We start from the raw sequence: 21,389 nt of genomic DNA, 5'->3' as shown, positions 1-21,389 counted from the left end.
ACTTTGGGTTTTGTTTTTTCTTCTTTCTCTAGTTCCTTTAGGTGTAAGTTTAGATTGTTTATTTGAGATTTTTCTTGTTTCTGGAGGTAGGCTTGTATTGCTATAAACTTCCCTCTTAGAACTGCTTTTGCTGCATCCAGGAGGTTTTCGATCGTTGTGTTTTTGTTGTAATTTGTCTCTAGGTATTTTTTGGTTTCCTCTTTGATTTCTTCAGTGATATCTTGGTTATTTAGTAACGTATTGTTTAGCCTCCATGTGTTTTTTTTTTTTTACGTTTTTTCCCTGTAATGGATTTCTAATCTCATAGCGTTGTGGTCAGAAAAGGTGCTTGATATGATTTCAATTTTCTTAAATTTACTGAGGCTGGATTTGTGACCCAAGATGTGATCTCTCCTGGAGAATGTTCTGTGTGCACTTGAGAAAAAAGTGTGTTCTGTTGTTTTTGGATGGAATGTCCTATAAATATCAATTAAATCTGTCTGGTCTATTGTGTCATTTAAAGCTTGTGTTTCCTTATTGATTTTCTGTTTGGATGATCTGTCCGTTGGTGTAAGTGAGGTGTTCAAGTCCCCCACTATGATTGTGTTACTGTCGATTTCCTCTTTTATAGCTGTTAGCAGTTGCCTTATGTATTGAGGTGCTCCTATGTTGGGTGCATATATATTTATAATTGTTATATCTTTTTCTTGGATTGATCCCTTGATCATCATGTAGTGTCCTTCCTTGTCTCTTGTAACATTCTTTCTTTTAAAGTCTATTTTATCTGATATGAGTATTGCTACTCCAGCTTTCTTTTGATTTCCATTTGCATGGAATATCTTTTTCTATCCCCTCACTTTCAGTCTGTCTGTGTCCCTAGGTCTGAAGTGGGTCTCTTGTAGACAGCATATATATGGGTCATGTTTTTGTATTCATTCAGTGAGCCTGTGTCTTTTGGTTGGAGCATTTAATCCATTCACGTTTAAGGTAATTATTGATATGTATGTTCCTATGACCATTTTCTTAATTGTTTTGGGTTTGTTTTTGTAGGTCCTTTTCTTCTCTTGTGTTTCCCACTTAGAGAAGTTCCTTTAGCATTTGTTGTAGAGCTGGTTTGGTGGTGCTGAATTCTCTTAGCTTTTGCTTGTCTGTAAAGCTTTTGATTTCTCCATCGAATCTGAATGAGATCCTTGCTGGGTAGAGTAATCTCGGTTGTAGGTTCTTCCCTTTCATCACTTTAAATATGTCATGCCACTCCCTTCTGGCTTGTAGAGTTTCTGCTGAGAAATCAGCTGTTAACCTTATGGGAGTTCCCTTGTATGTTATTTGTCATTTTTCCCTTGCTGCTTTCAATTATTTTTCTTTGTCTTTAATTTTTGCCACTTTGATTACTATGTGTCTCAGCATATTTCTCCTTGGGTTTATCCAGTATGGGACTCTCTGCACTTCCTGGACTTCGGTAGCTATTTCTTTTCCCATGTTAGGGAAGTTTTCAACTATAATCTCTTCAAATATTTTCTCTGGTCCTTTCTCTCTCTCTTCTCCTTCTGGGACCCCTATAATGCGAATGTTGTTGCGTTTAATGTTGTCCCAGAGGTCTCATAGGCTGTCTTCATTTCTTTTCATTCTTTTTTCTTTATAGTTTTCCGCAGCAGTGAATTCCACCATTCTGTCTTCCAGGTCACTTCTCCGTTCTTCTGCCTCAGTTATTCTGCTATTGATTCCTTCTAGTGTAGTTTTCATTTCAGTTATTGTATTGTTCATCTCTGTTTGTTTGTTCTTTAATTCTTCTAGGTGTTTGTTAAACACTTCTTGCATCTTCTCCATCTTTGCCTCCATTCTTTTTCCGAGGTCCTGGATCATCTTCACTATCATTATTCTGAATTCTTTTTCTGGAAGGTTGCCTATCTCCACTTCATTTAGTTATTTTTCTGGGGTTTTATCTTGTTCCTGCATCTGGTACATAGCTCTCTGCCTTTTCATCTTGTCTATCTTTCTGTGAATGTGGTTTTTGTTCCACAGGCTGCAGGATTGTAGTTCTTCTTGCTTCTGCTGTCTCCCCTCTGGTGCATTAGGCTATATAAGAGGCTTGTGCAAGTTTCCCGATGGGAGGGACTGGTGATGGGTGGAGCTGGCTGTTGCTATGGTGAACAGAGCTCAGTAAAACTTTAATCTGCATGTCTGCTGATGGGTGGGGCTGGGTTCCCTCCCTGTTGGTTGTTTGGCCTGAGGCGACCCAACACTGGAGCCTACCCAGGCTCTTTTGTGGGGCTAATGGTGGACTCTGGGAAGGCTCACGCCAAGGAGTACTTCCCAGAACTTCTGCTGCCAGTGTCCTTGTCCCCACGGTGAGCCACAGCCACCCCCCACCTCTGTAGGAGACCCTCCAACACTAGCAGGTAGGTCTGGTTCAGTCTCCTATGGGGTCACTGCTCCTTCCTCTGGGTCTTGATGTGCACACTACTTTGTGTATGCCTTCCAAGAGTGGAGTCTGTTTCCCCCAGTCCTGTCGAAGTCGTACAATCAAATGTCACTAGCCTTCAAAGTCTAATTCTCTAGGAATTCTTCCTCCCGTTGTTGGACCCTCCGGTTTGGAAGCCTGACGTGGGGCTTAGAACCTTCACTCCCGTGCATGGGCTTCTGTGGTATAAGTGTTCTCCAGTTTGTGAGTCACCCACCCAGCAGTTATGGGATTTGATTTTATTGTGATTGCGCCCCTCCTACCATCTCATTGTGTCTTCTCCTTTGTCTTTGGATGTGAGGTATCTTTTTTGGTGTGTTCCAGTGTCTTCCTGTCAATGATTGTTCAGCAGTTAGTTGTGATTCCGGTGCTCTTGCAACAGGGAGTGAGAGCACGTCCTTCTACTCCACCATCTTGAACCAATCTCAATGTCCCATTTGTTAAAATCAGGCCTCACTGCACACCTTAGCCTTCAGTTAGGACCACAGAATGGCTACACCTTGGAAAAGCACCACTCTCTAAAGAAGAGTCATGCCCTAGCACTAAGAACAAAACCTAAAATAGAGCAATCCTAACAATAAAACCAAGTCTAAGTCTCGTTCTTTTTTAATTTCACAGTCCCAGTGTGTAGTTCAGTGTCTTGTACCTTTTATAAGCCACATACATTTTGGATAAATGAATGAACTAGCTAATATTAATAAATGTAGAACATTTCCTGAAAGATGTTTTAGACTATAGATTCATTACTCTTGTTTATATTCTTCTTACCTTTCTTAGTTATTTCCATGCATCTTAGATTTAACAATGATCTGTTCAGACACCTGATTGCCACAAGTATTTTGAACGCTTTTAGGTAGTTACATCTATTCTAACCCTTTAAGTAATGAACTTTGCCGCATGTAATCTTCGTAAATCAAACCATTAAGGCTTCTTTTTAAAAAAATAACTTCCAGTAAAGGAGGGGTAAATGAGAAGCTGATGACCATATTCTTTTCAAGATGGTAGAAAAGTCCAAGCACACTTTGCATGGCAGATTCTGTAAGGAGCCCTCCAGTGTGAACACAATAACCACCAAGAGTGTTCTTATACAACACTGGTTACAGCCACCCTACCGAAGTGTGTATTATACCTCACTACAGTGATACTGGACCTTTCTGGAACTCAGCCATCCAGTCATCTTAACTCATCAAACCACCGAGCTCTAAGAACAAAAGGCCAGTGTATATAGCACATACAGATGAGCATCAAAGAGTTACCAATGTGAGATGACAGGTCTTATTTTACATGGATCCAATGAACGTCCTTTGGCTCTGCTTAGCCGTCTTCTCAAAGGAACATTCCTTGATGAACATTCTGTCCCCCACCCTAGCCCAAGGCTGAGTTAGGAGTACCAACTTTCTATTTCCAGAGTAACGCTCAGAATAATTGCCTGTTAGTTCGGTTCTGTGTCTGCCTCTTCCACAAAGTCCAGAGCTCCTTGAGGACAAGAACTATGTATTAAATATCTTTGTATCCCCAGCATTTTACAGTGTTTGACATACGTTAAACATCAATATTTATTTTTTTTATTTTTATTTTTTTTTTTAAACATCAATATTTATTGAATGACCAAAGTTGTTTTTTGCCTTTGAAGGAACAGTAGATTTTTAAGTAGCATATTAAAAAGGAGAGAAAGCGGTTTGAAACAGGCACACAACAACAACAAATAATAGTATGCCAGGTGACAAAAATGGTATGAGAAAGACTGAAAACAGTCTGGGATAACTTCATTTTGGAGGGAAAAAACATAGAGTACTTGAACAGTTTCTAAAAACATTGCTGAATGCTAACACAGTACTATAGTTTATGTTACTTTTGTTGACTTAGGGCCATCAAATAAAGATTGAAATATTTTCTGAATATTTTGTATAAAGATGCAGTCAGGTATGTAATGCATTTTGTAAAGATTTCCTTGTTAAGTTGTTTTAAAAAGAAAACGTCTGGTTTTTAATAGGATAGGTCCTTAGCTATCTCAAATAATTCAGTTCTGAGGGTTCTACATAGCCAAGGTCTTGCTGTGTGAGGATAGAATAAGTATGTCTGGACCTTGATTTATTGGTGAGTAGTGGTCATTCAATCTACCTAATAAGCATCTCACACTGTATAGGTACTCTGGGGATAGAAACACACACACACACACACACACACACACACACGATCAGAAGACAAGGTTAGAGCCATCAAAGACTCAATTTTTCCAGATACAGGAAGTTTTTTTAATCAGAAGTCCTGGGATAATGTTATTACAACTTCATCACCTAGTCCTCTACCCTTATGCAAGCATGCAGTGTTCATCAAACATTGAGTACCCCTGTGGACCAGGCTCGATGCTGGGTGCTGGATGCTGGATGATGGAGGCACAGTGAGTGCTTGTAGGCTAGAGGAGGCCAGACCCTGGAGGACCATGTCTCCACAAGGCTTCTGTCTCTTTGCAGAATAAGGATGGGGAAGATTTTCTCCCATTAGAGGCAAATATGTCTTTTTTCTTCCTAATGTTAAACAGTTTACGAGAAACAAAAAGATTCATAAATCTTCAACCCTAAATTAAAGCATGTTTTAAATAGCTAAAAATGTAAGACTTATACAAGCCTCTCTCCTGTTCTTGACTAGAGTTCCCCATCATCAGCTTGCTTGTAAATAAACGGGAACAGATAATCTGAGATCTTGCTTCACTTGTCCTTTTGGGTTACCGAGGTTTGCATGTGACTGGGCTTTGGACAGTCCTTCATGGCTTGACAGACGGCCTCCCTCCAGCAAAGGACAGGGAACCATGAAGATTGAATACTGCTTCGTTATAGTTTCCCAGATCACAGCTGAGAAAAGAAAGAATGTGCTCAGCTCCACTCCTCAGTAGAGCCAGATGCCCAGTAAAGCAGAAACAGTATACCTGTAAAGTTGCCAAGGCAACGTCAAGGGTAGAGGGAAGAGTAGACAGAATGATTTATGAAGGTTTCTTGCCATAAGAACGGGTCTAAAAATATACTTCCATGTCTTTTTCCTCTCAAGGATAAATGCCACAGGATTTATCCAGGGAATTGTGATGCATAAAGCTTGAGACCTTATCAGAGCTCAAGGAGACCAGGGGTAAAGGGCAAGGAGAAGGGAAACAGAAGCAACAAATGAGAAAATGTGCTCCTGGTGTGCTTTTAATCTTCTGTTGAACTGATGCAGTTTTGCAGATGTAAAACTGACTTTTTTTGGAAACATGCAAATGTTGTATATTTAAAATGTGCCTATTTTTTTTTAAAAGACCATTTACTGGGGTAAAATGAAGATACTTAGTTTCCGTATTTAAAAAAAATTTCCTCTGAGCTTCTACTTTAATATTAGTGGATTTGCAAAGGCAATCACAGATCAGCATGTGGAATAACGTGCTGTCATGGCAGCAGAGTTTGAAGTTGCATTTTATTTATGAACAGTTTAGAAAGATGCTCTTGGAGCAGATAGAGTTGGCTTATCTTAACACCCTTTCTGGGCTCACTGCAGTTAGCTGGAGTTACTGGATGTCCACATGGATTTTCACTTTGATGAATTATACATGATTCTATCAGTTTCATATTGCTGCGTAACAAATGATCATGGATACAGCAGCTTAAAACAGCACACATTTATTAGCTCACAGCTTCTGTGGGTCAGGAGTAGAGGCACAGTTTAGCTGGGTCTCACTAGGTTGTAATCAAGGTGTCTATCAGGCTGTGATCTTATCTTCAGGCTCAACTGAGGGAGAGTCTACTTCCAAGTTCACTTAGGCTGGAGACTCAGGTTGGGACCATTGACCTAAATAATCATCAGCTAAATGAAATGAAGAAAAAGTAAAATTAAACAAGATAAACATTTCCTTTCCCTGGGATGCTTATTATCTACTTCTCTGGTAGAAGTTGTCAACTCCTTGGGAAAATAAATTGCACCTCACTGTGAGGGTTGAGGGAATGCCTGTTTCATGTGAGCCTCAGAACCGCTCTGGGAAGGTGTGGGACTTTGCTGCAGTTGGTTTCACATTTAGAGACGGTCTCCTAACCCTGCTGTCTTTCCCAGGCATAATGCTTTTACACAAAATCTCTTTATTATTATTATTTTTTCATCCAGCTTAAATAAACATAGTTTCTTTAACCTTTCTTCCTAGGGACTTTAGTCCTAATCTTTTCAGTGATTGCTGATTGTTATAACTTTCTAATTTTTTCTACTTCACGTGCCCTACTTTAGCAAGGTGTTAAATGGAACACAGGACAAAGCAGACCCATATTTTTGGGTGTTGTAGACTTTATCACACTGCATATTCAGCTCTATCTAGTCAGTACCTACAAGTCTTTGATGCTGCCTTAACCTCTTTCTTTTTTTTTTTAATTTTTTTTTCTATTTTTTATTGTATTTATTTATTTATTTTTGGCTGTGTTGGGTCTTTGTTGCTGCGCACGGGCTTTTTCTAGTTGCAGCGAGCAGGGGTTACTCTTTGTTGCGGTGCACGGGCTTCTCATTGCGGTGGCTTCTCTCGTTGCGGAGCACCGGATCTAGGTGCACGGGTTTCAATGGTTGTGGCGCATGGGATCAGTAGTTGTGGCTCGTGGGCTCTAGAGAACAGGCTCAGTAGTTGTGGTGCACGGGCTTAGTTGTTCTGCGGCATGTGGGATCTTCCCGGACCAGGGCATGAACCTGTGTCCCCTGCACTGGCAGGTGAATTCTTAACCACTGCGCCACCAGGGAAGCCCAACCTCTTCTTTCAAGGGCTTGAATAAGGCAGAATATATCTTAAGGAGTCAAACCCTTCTTAAGCGTTATGTGCTCACTGTTTTACAGCACATCTTTTCCAGGAGTCTAATTTGGGAATTGTTTGTGCTCTGAAGGATACAGGAGAAGGCTCTTACTGTCACGAGGGCCAGAAACAGGGCTGGCTCCTCACAGACAGGGCCTCACAGGGCCATTCCGAGTGACTCCTCATTAAGCCCTCTGGTATTCTAGTTCCCTGCTCACAGGAGTGATTCTTCACTTTCCACAGTTGACCTGTTGTACTATATTCTTCCCTCCTCTCTTCTGTGATCCAGAGGGGTCATTGAGTTTTCAATCTATTAACCCACCCCTCCTACCTAGTTTCTTCTCAGACCTGTACTTAATTTCTTCCTGTTTACTCATTAATTAATGAGAAGACTGTACCAAGTTAAAGTTCAGCATCTTCAGAACACCTGATGACACAGTCCCTAAGGCTGCCCTTGAATAACTGATGCAGTATTCTTTGAGCAGTGACCTGTTAGAGTGCCCATCTGGATCGGATGAAAAGCCTTCTGACTTATTAATTTTTGTTTCCAGGTTGATATAGGACATTGTATAATTTATTTTTACCAAAGCTAGATTAGTCTTTACTGTTTGTTTTTGAATTTGTTTTTCCTTAGCCCCAGCACCTGTGGAGATAGTATTGATATGTCTATAGATGTCAGGAATATCCACTTTATGTTTCAAACCACACACCCCACAGTTTTCTGATCTAATTTTTAGGTACTTCATCAGGCCCTCATATATTTTCAAAAATAATTGCTAGTGACCCTGATGAAACTAGGCCAGGTATTCCTAGGTTTAAGGCAGTCCGGTTTGCAATGTGCAGCCCTCCTAATTTAAGGGGGGAATCTTTAACTAGATGCTCCCCTTCGGGGTGGCTTCTTGCCCTTCCACCCTGGGGCTACACACACTGATGATAAGATCCCAGTGGACTTATCTTTAACAGTCAATGATAAAAATAAGTACAGTGTTAAAAACATCCATCTTTCAGTATCACTTATTTAGAGCTTCCTCTCCTTTTCTAATGAAAGACTACTGTTTTCCTATTGCTATTTTGTTCCTTAATGCTTTTCAGCAGCGTTCTCATGTTGCACCCTTGATGCCATGAGCCTGAGCTCTGGAGGCTGGATGACCGGTGTTCAGCTCTTTGCCCAGCCTCCACCTGTGAAATAAGATGAATAATAATATTGACCTCACAGAGTTGAAGTGAGCATTAAGTGCTCTAATTTGTAAAATTGCTTTGTTATAAACTTTAAACACATAGATAGATAGATTCAAATGGCAAGTACTGATTGTTGATATTTGTGCTCAGAATTGCTAAATGCCATGTCTTAACGATGTTAGCCAGAATGCCCAGTAAGACTGTAAAATTAATAGGTTATTAAATGAACAACTCCCACTCTCTAAATGTTTTTCTATTTCTACTTTTCTCATTCTCTATTTGTGTCTCTATTTCTTTTAATGCTCACCATTCTCTTTCCCAACTCTGGTCGCTTTCTATAACTGGATATAGTAGAGAAGCATGTTTTAATTTTTGTATTACCTATGGTAGCTATATAATCTTAAGTAAAACTAAAGGTGTAGAATGTTTATTTTTATCTCTTTAAAAAACTCACATAGTTTCTTTTTTTTCACTTGTCAATTCATTCTATAATCTTTTGTCCCCAGTGGATCAGCAGTTTTCAGTAGAAAATCTTTTTTCCTCTATTGCTTTATGCTTTTGTTGCTGGGGAGTTAGCAGGGCTACCAAAGCACTTCAAATTCAGGCAAGTCTTTTCCTCTTTCTTTTAGAAATGGATTTTGTTGAATTCTATGTTCAGTTTGTCCCCAGAAACTTACTGAAAAGTATACGGTACAGATATGAATGTTCATAAATACAGAATAACAAAGTGAATACTCTATTTTGGTGACTTTTTTAAAATAATGGAAAATGTGGGATCATTCATAGCATGAGGAGGGGAATTTTGAGAATTTTAGGCACCTCAGAATCAGACTGTCAATTACAAGCTTTAGGTTTGTTTTTTTAATGGCCAAGCGTAACCACCTCAGCTCAACTGTACCTCCTCTTGCCTCACAGCCCTAGGCTGACTGCTTCTCCTGTGCTTTTCTCTACCTCCCTAAAGAGTCCACTTAGTCAAGTTGTGACTATTGACTGAGCACTTTGTGTTAGTCCAGATTCGTGATTGCAAATGACAGACCATGAGTCACGGCAAACCAATCCATTTAAAGTGGGTGTTGGGGGGAGAAGGTTTACTGAAAGCATGCCCAGTAACCAGGAAGGATGGAGTTAGTGCATCCTTCCACATTTGTGCCTTTACGAAGGGTCCACAGCCCAAGCTCCTTCCCTCTTCAACCCGTGCAACCAGCTGGAAAGGCTGTGTGCTGTTTCCTCAGGGCCTCAAAGCAGGCCCCATCCTTCGCTCACATTGCCCTCCTTTCCTCCTCCTGCCCACTTTGGTCTGGTTAACTCCTGCTTACTCTCCCAGACATCTTCCTGACTCCCAGCCTGAGATGCATACCTTTTATGTGTTTTCATAAAATTCTGTGCACAGGACCCTTCTACGCACTTATCAAAACTGTCTGGTGATTGCTTGTTTACTTGTCTGTTTCCCAGCTAGACTTCGGCCTTCTAGAGGGTAGGAGCTGTGTCTGAATCATGCTTCCATTCTTTGTCCACAGTCTCATTCATAAACAGAGAGAAGCATTTGTTGAATGAGTGAGCATAGGATCTTTGTTCATGTTGGTGACTTTGCTTTCTGGGCTGATCTCTGTTCATGCTGGTGGCTTTGCTTTGACAAATACCAAAGCCTTTTCCCCTAATGACATAAAAGTGCTACTTCTGATGTTCTTCATTTTGAAACGGGACTGGATATGATCCCCTTCCACAAACATATTCAGTAAAGAAATGTGAATACGCATGCAAAAAACCCTTTAGGTCAGTTGTTGTTTTGGTAGTAGTCAAAGTTTTGTGCAATTTCTAGATATAAATAATGACTTAAAATATACTTATAAAATGTATAAGTGACCTTACTTAATGGGCAACCAGATCAACTGTGTAGTTGATATGAACAGAGTGTCAGGAGCAGGTCAGGAAGGTGTCTGACAATACACATTCATTTTTTTTTTTTTATAGCTACTTTATTTATTTATTTTATTTTATTTTTGGCTGTGTTGGGTCTTCGGTTCATGCGAGGGCTTTCTCTAGTTGAGGCAAGTGGGGGGGCCACTCTTCATCGCGGTGCGGGGACCGCTCTTCATCGCGGTGCGCGGGCCTTTCACTATCGCGGCCCCTCCCGTTGCGGGGCACAGGCTCCAGACGCGCAGGCTCAGTAGTTGTGGCTCACGGGCCCAGCTGCTCCGTGGCATGTGGGATCTTCCCAGACCAGGGCTCGAACCCGTGTCCCCTGCATTAGCAGGCAGATTCTCAACCACTGCGCCACCAGGGAAGCCCCACATTCATTTTTAGTGGCTTATTTTTCATCTTTTCTGCATTGAATACAATTATTTTGATGAGCAGTCTGACAACCTTGTAAGTTAGCTGAAAAAATTGTACTGATATATGCTACCTTATATGCTAACTCGTCCTTTCTTTTTCAGGGGTAAACATAGTGTTAGAATCTTTAATAACTGTTTAATATAGTTATTTTTCATTTGCTCTAAGGTTGAAATATGCTTGTTGGCTCATCAAAGACTCTGATGTGAGGGTTTCACAAAACATATTAGGGTACCTTCCGTTCCTCTCTAACAGTTTAATAACCAGCTTTGATTTGACTCCTCAGTGGCTGTAAATCCATGAAAATCATTCACAACAATAGTTTTGGGAGGCAGAAACAAAAAGCTGCTCTCTCTTCTTGTATGTAGTTGTTTTCTTTTAGGATATATAACTTGAATCTAATATTCCGAGCCTGTGTAATGCTGAACCATTTTAGTGGCACTTGGCTATGATTCTAATAATTCTTGTCATCAGAAACAAATGATTTCACCAGAAAGGAAAATGAGAGCTGGTTTTACGGATGACATACTCATGCGTTCTCTGTTCTTCTCCCTCTCTCTTGTTTTTCAGTGAGCATGTTTTTGAACACATTAACGCCGAAGTTCTATGTGGCCCTGACAGGCACTTCCTCACTAATATCAGGGCTTATTTTGGTAAGTGGTGGAATCCCTCCCATTTAAAAACATGCTGATTACTAATATATATGTTACATATGTACAGGAAAAAATTCTGGAAGAGTATACACCAGCAGCTTACAGTGACTGCGTGTGTGTATATGTTGGATAGGGGACTGATAGAGGCCTTTCACTCTCCAGGTTATATGTTTTTAAAATATTGGAAAAAAGACTTTTTTAAACAATTATATACTGCTTTTGTTGAAGGAAAAAACAAAATGGAAAATAAAAGGAAGACATAATTCTGTGTCAAATTCTAATGTCTAAGATACTATAAAGTAAGTGTGACTCAGTTAAACTAAAATGTTTTTCATTACCCTTTTCAAAATGGATTATTGGACATAACCAAGATCAGTAGAAATATAGCTCAGTTTCTTTAAATATATTGACATGGATGTGGCAGTTCTAAGCTTTTTCCCCCTTCATCTCCTTTTCTTTTAAAATTTACATATATTTCCCTATTGCTTCCTTGAAAAAAAATCCCCAGTAGGCAAAAAGCAATATGATAATCACCCCTATGGCTCCATTGCCTTATGTGCTAAAATAGTTATAGATGTAATAAGTTATAACACCTGCAGTAGTTTTCTTTAATTTAAGTGACCTTAGAGGGGGCCATCTGAACTAATAGAATCACTCTAATATAATTAAATTTATATTAAGGACCTTTAACGAGAAAGAGGTTTTAGAAAGCTTTTTTTTCCTCTATACATAATGCTGTGATTACTAATTATTATAGAGACATGGACAAGAAACAGTGCAATGAGGTAACTGCTAGCGCTGTTTCCATTTTACTAATACATAAGCTGGATAGGAAGTAACCTGTCTTAGGTCACAGAGCTGGCAAGTGGCAGAGCAGGATTTCAACCCAGGCTGGCTTGCACCAGAGCCTGTGCTTTTATCACTCACTTCACTGCCTCTCTGGTTAAGTTCTCAGCTGTTTTTCCAGCTTGCTGAACAAATGGCAAGTCTGGATTTTATTCTAGTAGTATCTTGGTGTGGGTTCACTAGGCTATAAATTAATTACCAGAATGCAGGGTGAGCTAAGCCTAACAGTCGTTTTCCCTTCTCACTTAGAGATGGTGATGCCCCATCTCCTTGCTTCTCTTCTCCTCCAAATAAAGGGGTTTCTTTAGACCATGACCACCTTTGCAGATCCAGGCTTGTGAGGCTTTCTCCCTGTGTGTGTGGAGTGCAGCTGCTGAAGCCTGATGATCGCTGCCGTGTTGTTTTATGATATATTTGCCTTGCTGCATTCCTAGGAAGCAGAGGATACTCCTGACTAATGTAAAACTTTGAGCACAGGAAAACCTCTGATGTGTGAAGATTTTGAAAGGCCTTCTCAAAAATGCTTGGTCTGTCATATATACACTACCAAATATAAAATGGATGGCTAGTGGGAAGCTGCTGCATAGCACAGGGAGATCAGCTCGATGCTTTGTGACGACCTGGAGGGGTGAGAGGGAGGCTCAAGAGGGAGGGAGTATGGGGCTATACGTATACATATAGCTGATTCACTTTGTTGTACAGCAGAAACTAACACAACATTGTAAAGCAATTATACTCCAATAAAGATGTAAAAAAATAAAAATATAGTGTAAAGAACACTAAATCACCTCTAAAAAAATTAAAAAATAGAAAAGTAAAAATAAAAGAGTGGATATATGTATATGTATAACTGATTCACTTTGCTCTACAGCAGAAACTAACACAACACTTTAAATCAACTAAACTCCAATAAAAATTTTAAAAATAATAATATATTAAAAAAATTTTTTGGTCTGTACTGAAGGCAAAGTCACTACCATGTGGGAATAGCTCTTGATAGCTTTAGGCTCCTGCTTTAGAGATTGTTGACACTGGTGGTATCCAGCCCTTGGGGACTCAGCTTTGCTAGCCCTTGAAATGCACCCAGGGCTGAGCTTTCTCTTCAGCCACTGTTCTTTTCTGCCAAGTGCATTTCATGGAGAGGCAGCATTGAGGTCAAGGGTCAGGTGCTTTGCAGAATAGCTGTGTGCATAGAACTGCTTAGTGGTTTGTTTCCTGGCACCAGAGAGATAATTACCTAACTACTCTCCCCTGAGCAATGTCAAGGGAGCCAGGCGGTGAATACTGAAAGTGCAGGGCTGGCCCTGAGGAATTTGTTTGGGGACCTCAGGATTCCTATGCTGGAGACTGAAATGATCATGCAATGTGATGTCTTAGGCGAAGAGAGGTAACCACAAACAAACAAAAAACCCCCCTGCTATTTCCCCTATGAAGGAAAAATCAGTTAACTGAACAAACATACATAGAAATAAAATGTGTTTGGCAAATGCTGCTTTTACAGTAACGTGTTTAAAAATAAGTGAGGACTCAGCAGTGTGTATTGTACTAGATATCACTGCTAGTTCTTAATTTCACAAGTTGAAAGCCAGCAATGAGTTTGTTATGCCACCTACTTGTCATTCTTCCCTTACGGTTCCTGGGCCCATATCCCCTCGAGGCACCTCCTTCCCTTGCTTAACTTCAGGCTGCCCCCTCTGGCCACTTGGCATAAGCTTTCTCATCTCAGCCCAGTTCCAGCCACAGGAACTGCACCTGTTGTCACAGTCCAAACCCACCAATTTAGTCTTTTATCTGCTGTAGGAAGGACATGCCCAGTCTGCTTGATGTAACCTCTGTGGGCAATGTTTATTTCTGTGGAAAAAATTTCTGAGTTTTGTTTTTGCTCTTGAGAATGATAAGGTGGATATGTGGAGAAAATGCTCCCCTTAATTTTCTCAAAATGTTGGCAGAATGGAGAAAATGCTGCTGTATTGACATTTATACATAGATCCCTGTGTCCCCATTAACATGTGTATAGACATGCTCCTACACCTACGTGTTACACATGCATGTTAAATACAGAGATACGGGAAAAGGCAGCCAAAGCAATATTTTTAAAAATGAGAATCAAGAATAAAAATAGAAAATTAGGGCTTCCCTGGTGGCGCAGTGGTTAAGAATCCGCCTGCCAATGCAGGGAACATGGGTTCGAGCCCTGGTCCGGGAAGATCCCACATACCGTAGAGCAACTAAGCCCATACACCACAACTACTGAGCCTGCACTCTAGAAGCTGCGAGCCACAACTACTGAAGCCCGTACGCCTAGAGCCCGTGCTCCACAACAAGAGGAGCCACCACAATGAGAAGCCCGCGCACCACAAGGAAGAGTAGCCCCCCTCTCGCCACAACTAGAGGAAGCCCGAACGCAGCAACAAAGACCCAATGCAGCCAAAAATAAAATAAATAAATTTTTTAAAAAAAGAAAAAAGAAAATTAAAATAGTAAATAAAAGCATTAATTCAGGGATTAGGCGTAAAAGAATTGTTTTCAGAAAAGCAGTAGAAGAGATGACAATTAGATAGGAATCAGTTGTAATGAAAGGCCCTTTTATTGTGTTTTCCATTCTATGCCAGGTACTGTTTTGAGCACTTTGAATGTATTATTTCTTATTTCTAAGTGAATTCTAATTCTGATTTCATTGAAATTCTAAGTGGTTGATATAACCAATGCCTTTGTGCTCTGAGTATAAACAGACACAAAATTTAAATAAATTGCCCAAGGATATATAGCAGACAGATGGTGAGATTTGAATTCGGGTCTGTCTGACCATGCCCTCTATCCCCTCCTGTTCAAAAGTAAGGGAGTGGGACTAGAAGATTGTTATGGCTCCTTTCAACTCTTTTTCATTCATCTAAAGAACTTGACCTCCACTTGACCTGAAAATCATGCAGTTGCAGGGCTGGAGGAAGGAACCCTCAGAAGCCATCCAGTTTAAGCCAGCAAAGACCTAAGGAACAGGCACCCAGAAAGCTTATGACTTGCCTAGGTCACCTTGCTAGGTAAGGTATAGGGAAGGCTCGAATTTAAATTTCCACTGCTTTGTCCCAGCATCATTCTGCCTCTCATAAACATGTTGACTAGGAAGATGGGTAGCAGCATTGTCTAGTGGTTGATGTATTCCTTTGAACAGACCCATAGAAATGGGTCAGGTAGACAAGAATGCAGAGAGGAGAGAAGGAAAGGAAAAAGAAAAATAGAGAAAGGAAAGGGGGAGGGAGGGAGACTACAAATGTCTCTGGAGGGAACATTTTTCTTTTTCCAATCAGCCATGGATTAGGTCAGATTTGGTCAGTCTAGAACATGGACCATCACTTAACACAATTTATAATTTCATTTGTGACATTTATGGTCTTATCCTCTCTATGATGGAAGCTTCACAAAGGCTGGGAACATATCTGTGTTTTTGTGTTCAACTGTATAATGTTTGGGTAGACTCTTAAGAAATATTTGCTCTTCAGTATTCCTAAACAAAACAGGCAGGAGCCAGGAGGAAAGAAAGGGGCGGGAGGGGGAGAGAGAGAGGGGTGGGGGAGAGAAAGAAAGGAAAAGAAAGGAAAGAAGGAAGGAAGGAAAGAAAGAAAGAGAAAAAGAAAGAAAGAAAGAAAGAGAAAGAAAGAAAAAGAAAAAGAAGAAAGAGAGGAAAAAAAAGGAAGGAAGGAAGGGGGAGGGAGGGAGGGAGGGAGGAAGTTAGTTCTGTCATGAGGAATTGGGAGGGACTTTGAAAGGGTCAGTGGTATGGAGGAAAGGGTATACTTGCAAATTCTAACAGGAAACTAAAAATGTTATGGATATTACTATAACCCATGCCAATTGCCTTGGTTTATCTTCAAGCCTAGAAGATCCCCTCTTGTCAAAAAACTGTTTACCACTAGATATATTTCAAGGCTTAGAGCAGGTGTCAATTTGGCAGTCTATTTGGGAGTAGACTGCCAGAGTTTCATATTTCCTCTTCAATCTCCACCATTGCTGTATCTATCCTGTGATATCATCATCTACTTTAATCCTTGGGAAACACATAGCCAGTTTCAGGCTGTGACATCTTTGTGTTTCCCATGGGTTTAATGGAATTACATTGTGGAATTACAATGGTGCTGCTATGTGGAAATTACAAGGGTGCTGCTATGTGGAAATCTTGAAGCATTTTTGAGTATGTTATAGGATACAGGGGAGAGAAGTGTTTTATATATAGAACATGCAATTCAAGAAGGGGAGGTCTTGTTGGATAGGAAGAATCTAGGCATCTTTAGGAAAGATTCAGCTTTTAGGTCTGCAAGACAGATGGAAGCGCCTTGTTTGTTAACCCTTTGCCAGATTTTTGTTCCTTCCCTGCAGGTGAAGATGAGATAAATTTACACCCTTAGGCCAGCTGCAAACCTGGATCTCTACTCCCAGCCCACAGCCCCATTGCTCCTTGATCATCCCCTCTGCTTCTGTCATATAGTAATGGAGAGGTTACGAGGCCTAGGTAACTGGGTTCTTGACAAATGAGTCTTTGTTTTAAATATGATCTGGGTCCTGAGTATAGCATATGGCCCTTCTGTCCTGCAAGGTATAGATCCAAACCATTTCTTTGACCCTCACATTCCCAATTCCATCCCTGCTTCCCTTATTCTCAGACAATAACCCTTACCTGCATCTCCACTGAGATCAGTGTCACCTACATTTTACCCATTTGTTGCCTTCTTACCTGTGAAACAGCTCATCTCACACCCTATTTTCCAAAATAGAATGTATTCTTCTGTTCATTCCTGCTTCCCTTTCATCCTTAGAGCAAGAAATGGTGAGGTACCTTTTTAAGGCAGGGTAAATGTTCTTCCTGGGCTCTTGGTGTCATGCCTCTTGGTCATTTGTACGCTTTTGCACTTCGGTTTCTCTCTTTCTACTAGATTCTTTCCTCTTCCACAAATATGTATAGGTCTCTCTTTTTTATAACAAACAAAATGTACACAAAACCTTTCATTGGTCCTGCTGTTTATTTAACAATATCCCATTAAATCACCAGGCCAGCCCTTATTATCCATCCATTCAACCTTTTAACCATCTATCCATTCAGTCTTCAAACCATCGATCCTTCCATCCATCCATCCATCCATCCAACATTAACTGAGTGACCTTATTTTACACATTAGGTAACTGAGCCCCAGAGAATCAAGAGTACCAACCAAGACATACAACTCAGCTATTATGAAATATTTTAGGGCCTTTACCTTTCAGCTAGATGGTAGGGTCATTATTGACTTCCTGAATGACAAACCTAATTGATGCTTTTTAGTTCTCATCTTACTTGATCTGTATAATTCTTGGGGTAGAGAGATTACACTTTTAAAGACTATGAAATGTGTAAATTTATGTTTTAATTTTATGGTTATTTGTTAGATTAAAAACAGTTTTGTTCCACTGTGGCAACTCCATTAAGCTACTAACATGTCTAAGGGCTAGTTTTAAAATCTAAATTTGTTTATGAGAGCTTTGCTGTTTACACTGTAGGTTATGCACCAGGGAAAATAATTCAAAGTGACACCAAATATGTGCGTGTTAAATAACACCATCTGCCCATTTGGATCTGTGCAGCTCTTTAAAAATACTGTGAGGTTCTGGCCCAAATCCTGTCATGTTTCAGGATATGGGACAGATTATTATGCTAAGACCCCAGATTAGAAGATTTGGTTTGAAGTTTAAGAAGGCTTCAAGTCCTTTCCTACTTATTTTTAGTAGTTGTTCGTTTAATTCATATTAGAGTATCAGCCCCAGGGCATTGTGGACACTAGTATAAAGGACTGTGTTAGGAAAGAAGCCATTTACTGCTCTGATAGGACAGGCTTGAGAAGACCCTCCTTTGCCTCCCAAGCAGCTGCATGAATAACCCAGTCTTTACTGAGGTCTGTTATTTTTGCATTAGAAATACTGGGTGGAAGGTCTGTCTCCTGTTATAATGCAAATACCCCATTAATATGAATCATTTATACCTTAGGATGTATTATCCAGTCCCATTTGATAGACTACTTCTGGATTAGTTTTTTTTTTTTAATATTTATTTATTTATTTATTTATTTATTTATGGCCGTGTTGGGTCTTCGTTTCCGTGCGAGGGCCTTCTCCAGTTTGCGGCAAGTGGGGGCCACTCTTCATCGCGGTGCGCAGGCCTGTCACTATCGCGGCCTCACTTGTTGTGGAGTGCAGGCTCAGTAATTGTGGCTCACGGGCCTAGTTGCTCTGCGGCATGTGGGATCCTCCCAGACCAGGGCTCGAACCCGTGTCCCCTGCATTGGCAGGCAGATTCCCAACCACTGCACCACCAGGGAAGCCCCTGGATTAGTTTTGATAGCTAAGAAAGCAAAAAGAGACAGTGGAGTTGGAGGGCATCTGAAAGTGAAGATTTTAAAAGGGAAGCGATAGGCTACATCTGTCTGTTTAAATGAGCAAGAGAGTTATAAAAAGATGTCTTGTTTTAGGGCCCTAGTAAGATTAGTGGCTCAAGAGCTGGGGCTTCAGGCTAAATAGCTACTTTATTAGCTATGTGACTCTGGTCAGGTCACCACACCTTGACATGTAGCCCTCATTCCTCATCTCTAAATGAAACTGTTCATGGTCCTTTAGGGTCCCTTTTAGTGCTGACGTTCTCCGATTCTGCTAGAGAAACTGAGAAATCTGAAAGAGTCCCAAAGTGGTTTTTTTTTTGTGGGGGGGGGATGGTGAATGGGAGCAGCTTGTGAGTGGCATTGTGGGTCTGTGGCATGCACTGGTAGTAGCAGGGGCTACATCTGTGTTCTGTGGCCCTGGAGCACAGCCCATGCCTGGAATGGAGCATTTAGTGCTGTGTAAATGAATGAATGAACGCCTGGCAGATGCCTTAACAGCATAAAATAGAAAGCAGAGTAAAGACTTGGGACAAAGAAAACTCTACCCCACAAGTGGTTGAGAGCCATTGCCAGTTCTGTGACCATTGTTCTGGGTCCTTTGGAGCCTTCCATCTCTTCTAATAAAGGCAAAGCCATGAATCTTTTTTGGGTGGTCAGGACCAAATGGTGAGCAGTCTCCTTTTTCACAATGATTACCACGGCTCTCAGCCAACCATTTAGTAACAAGATGCTGTACTAGCCTGAATTGTAGACCGGCAAGAAGAGAGGTGCACCACAGCAGTATGTGAGGTGTGCTGACTGTGTACAGCATCGATGTAATAAATGATAGCTTTGCTATTGCTTTTGGGAACCAACTATGCAGAAGGCACTGAACTAGGTCTTTTACATGGGGTTTGAATCTAGATGTTTTACATGAGTGTGAAATTGAGAACCCTTAAGGGTAAATAACAAATATGATTTCCACTTTACAGTTGAAAAAACTGATGTTAAAATAGATTAAATAACTCACTTGAGGTTACAAATTCCCTTCTAGATCCATGGTTAGTAAATTTGCCATTCTTGAACTTTCTACTTTCTTCAAGCAAGATCTTTTATTCCTAGCATTCCAGACGTTACAGACTGGTCCTATCCCTTCTTAGCTTTCATATTGTATTCTCCCTGTCTTCTCAGTCAAATTATTTAAATGTTTTAACATGTGAAAATTCATATAGTCAAAAGGAATAACCCCTTGGAATTAAATCAAGTTTTCCTGTTATAGGATTGCAAACATTTGGTTTGATTAAGAGTTCCTTCTGGTCATTTGTAGATGTTCTTTCTGTCCTGTTAAAGAAATTTTTGGTAGAGCAAGATACCAATTTTTAAATGATAGCCCAAAGTCCATTCCACAGAAGATAACAAAATCTTGTTTTTATGAAATAAGTAAGGATAAAGGTAATTAAGTCTATGTTATTTCCACATTCTATATTATATTACAAAAATATAGTATAGTTATCCTAGGAGACTCTGGGATATAGTTGATTCTTAAATTTCTTCTGTTTAGTGATTTGTGACTGCTTAAGGAACGAATCGCAAATCAGGGAAGCCAAGGAAAGGATGTGGGGAGAGCAGCTTCAAACAGTGGTGGGAAAGTGTTCAGAGGGGGTTTGGGGGTAGGGGCAGGTTAAAAGATTGGGGGAGGTGGCTTGCTTTCCCCATGCTCAGGAGCCCTGATTTCAGTCTAGTCATGTGAGCATTGATGCTTCTTTCCTTTTATTAATGAAAATTATTTCTTTTCTCCCTTGCAAACAGCACATAACAACAACTGGTAAGCTTGTGAGCTAGGAAACATTAATGGTGTACAACAGATGCTAGCATTTACAAAGCACACTCAGCAGGTGGGACGTTACTGAATCTCTCAGCAGTTGGGTGCCATCGATACATGAAATAGGATGACTTTTATTCTTTCTGTAAAGCCGGATTTCTCTAGGGAGGTGCTTTTTTTAAAACGGAATTTTGCTATCTTAAAAATGTATGCAGTTATGACTTTATCAGAATATAAAATGCCAAGAATTGGAATATTTCATAAGCCATACTCCTAAAACTGGCTTGTTGGTATTCATTTCTATAATTGATTTTTAGCTATGGTGATTTTATTATCAGAATATTAACGTAAATTTGGAGGAAAATAATGAGCAGCTCTTAACAATGTTCTTTCACCAGGATTGTAGCTATAAATTTTCCTTAAAAACCAGTATTAAGTGGACAAGACAGCATTGAGAAGTTAAAATGTAACTGGTATTTACTTTTATCAAACTTCTTAATTTTTAGAATTAAACAATTTTTTTGGAATAAAAATGTTTAAACCAGTGTTTAAGGTGGGTATAATTAGTAAATGCAACACAATTATGGGCATGTACAAAATTATAGCTGGTAACAAGGACCCTAATCATGCTTATTATCTTTCTGTTCTAGATATTTGAATGGTGGTATTTTCGCAAGTATGGAACATCATTCATTGAACAAGTCTCAGTAAGCCACTTGCGCCCCCTTCTGGGAGGGGTTGACAACAACTCCTCCAACAATTCTAACTCCAGTAATGGGGACTCAGATTCCAACAGGCAAAGCGTCTCAGGTATGGAAAGTCCTTCAGTCTGCAACATTATTTACTTACTCTTACTAAATTATTATGACTATAAGACAATAAGAATGTTGTTATTTAAAGATTAGACTTCAAAGAAAAGTAGGATTTATTTTCCTAAGAATTTGACAACTTC

The 21,389-nt window shown here is 40.1% G+C and overlaps 1 protein-coding gene across 6 annotated transcripts in view; it reads left to right on the top strand.

The window, feature by feature from the left end:
• The window catches only part of ST7 (suppression of tumorigenicity 7), a 262,861-nt gene that overhangs the window by 129,907 nt on the left and 111,565 nt on the right, over positions 1-21,389 (top strand). For all 6 annotated transcript variants that reach the window (XM_036863758.1, XM_036863755.1, XM_036863759.1 and 3 more), the window contains exons 2-3: positions 11,310-11,392; positions 21,088-21,247. In XM_036863758.1, coding sequence (XP_036719653.1) covers positions 11,310-11,392; positions 21,088-21,247 — 243 coding nt within the window. The remainder of the gene's footprint in view (positions 1-11,309; positions 11,393-21,087; positions 21,248-21,389) is intronic.

The sequence above is a fragment of the Balaenoptera musculus genome, chromosome 9, assembly GCF_009873245.2.
Source record: "Balaenoptera musculus isolate JJ_BM4_2016_0621 chromosome 9, mBalMus1.pri.v3, whole genome shotgun sequence".
NCBI classification, from domain to species: Eukaryota; Metazoa; Chordata; class Mammalia; order Artiodactyla; family Balaenopteridae; genus Balaenoptera; species Balaenoptera musculus.
Note: the sequence above shows the minus strand (reverse complement) of the source record. Positions and strands in the feature narration are given on the sequence as shown.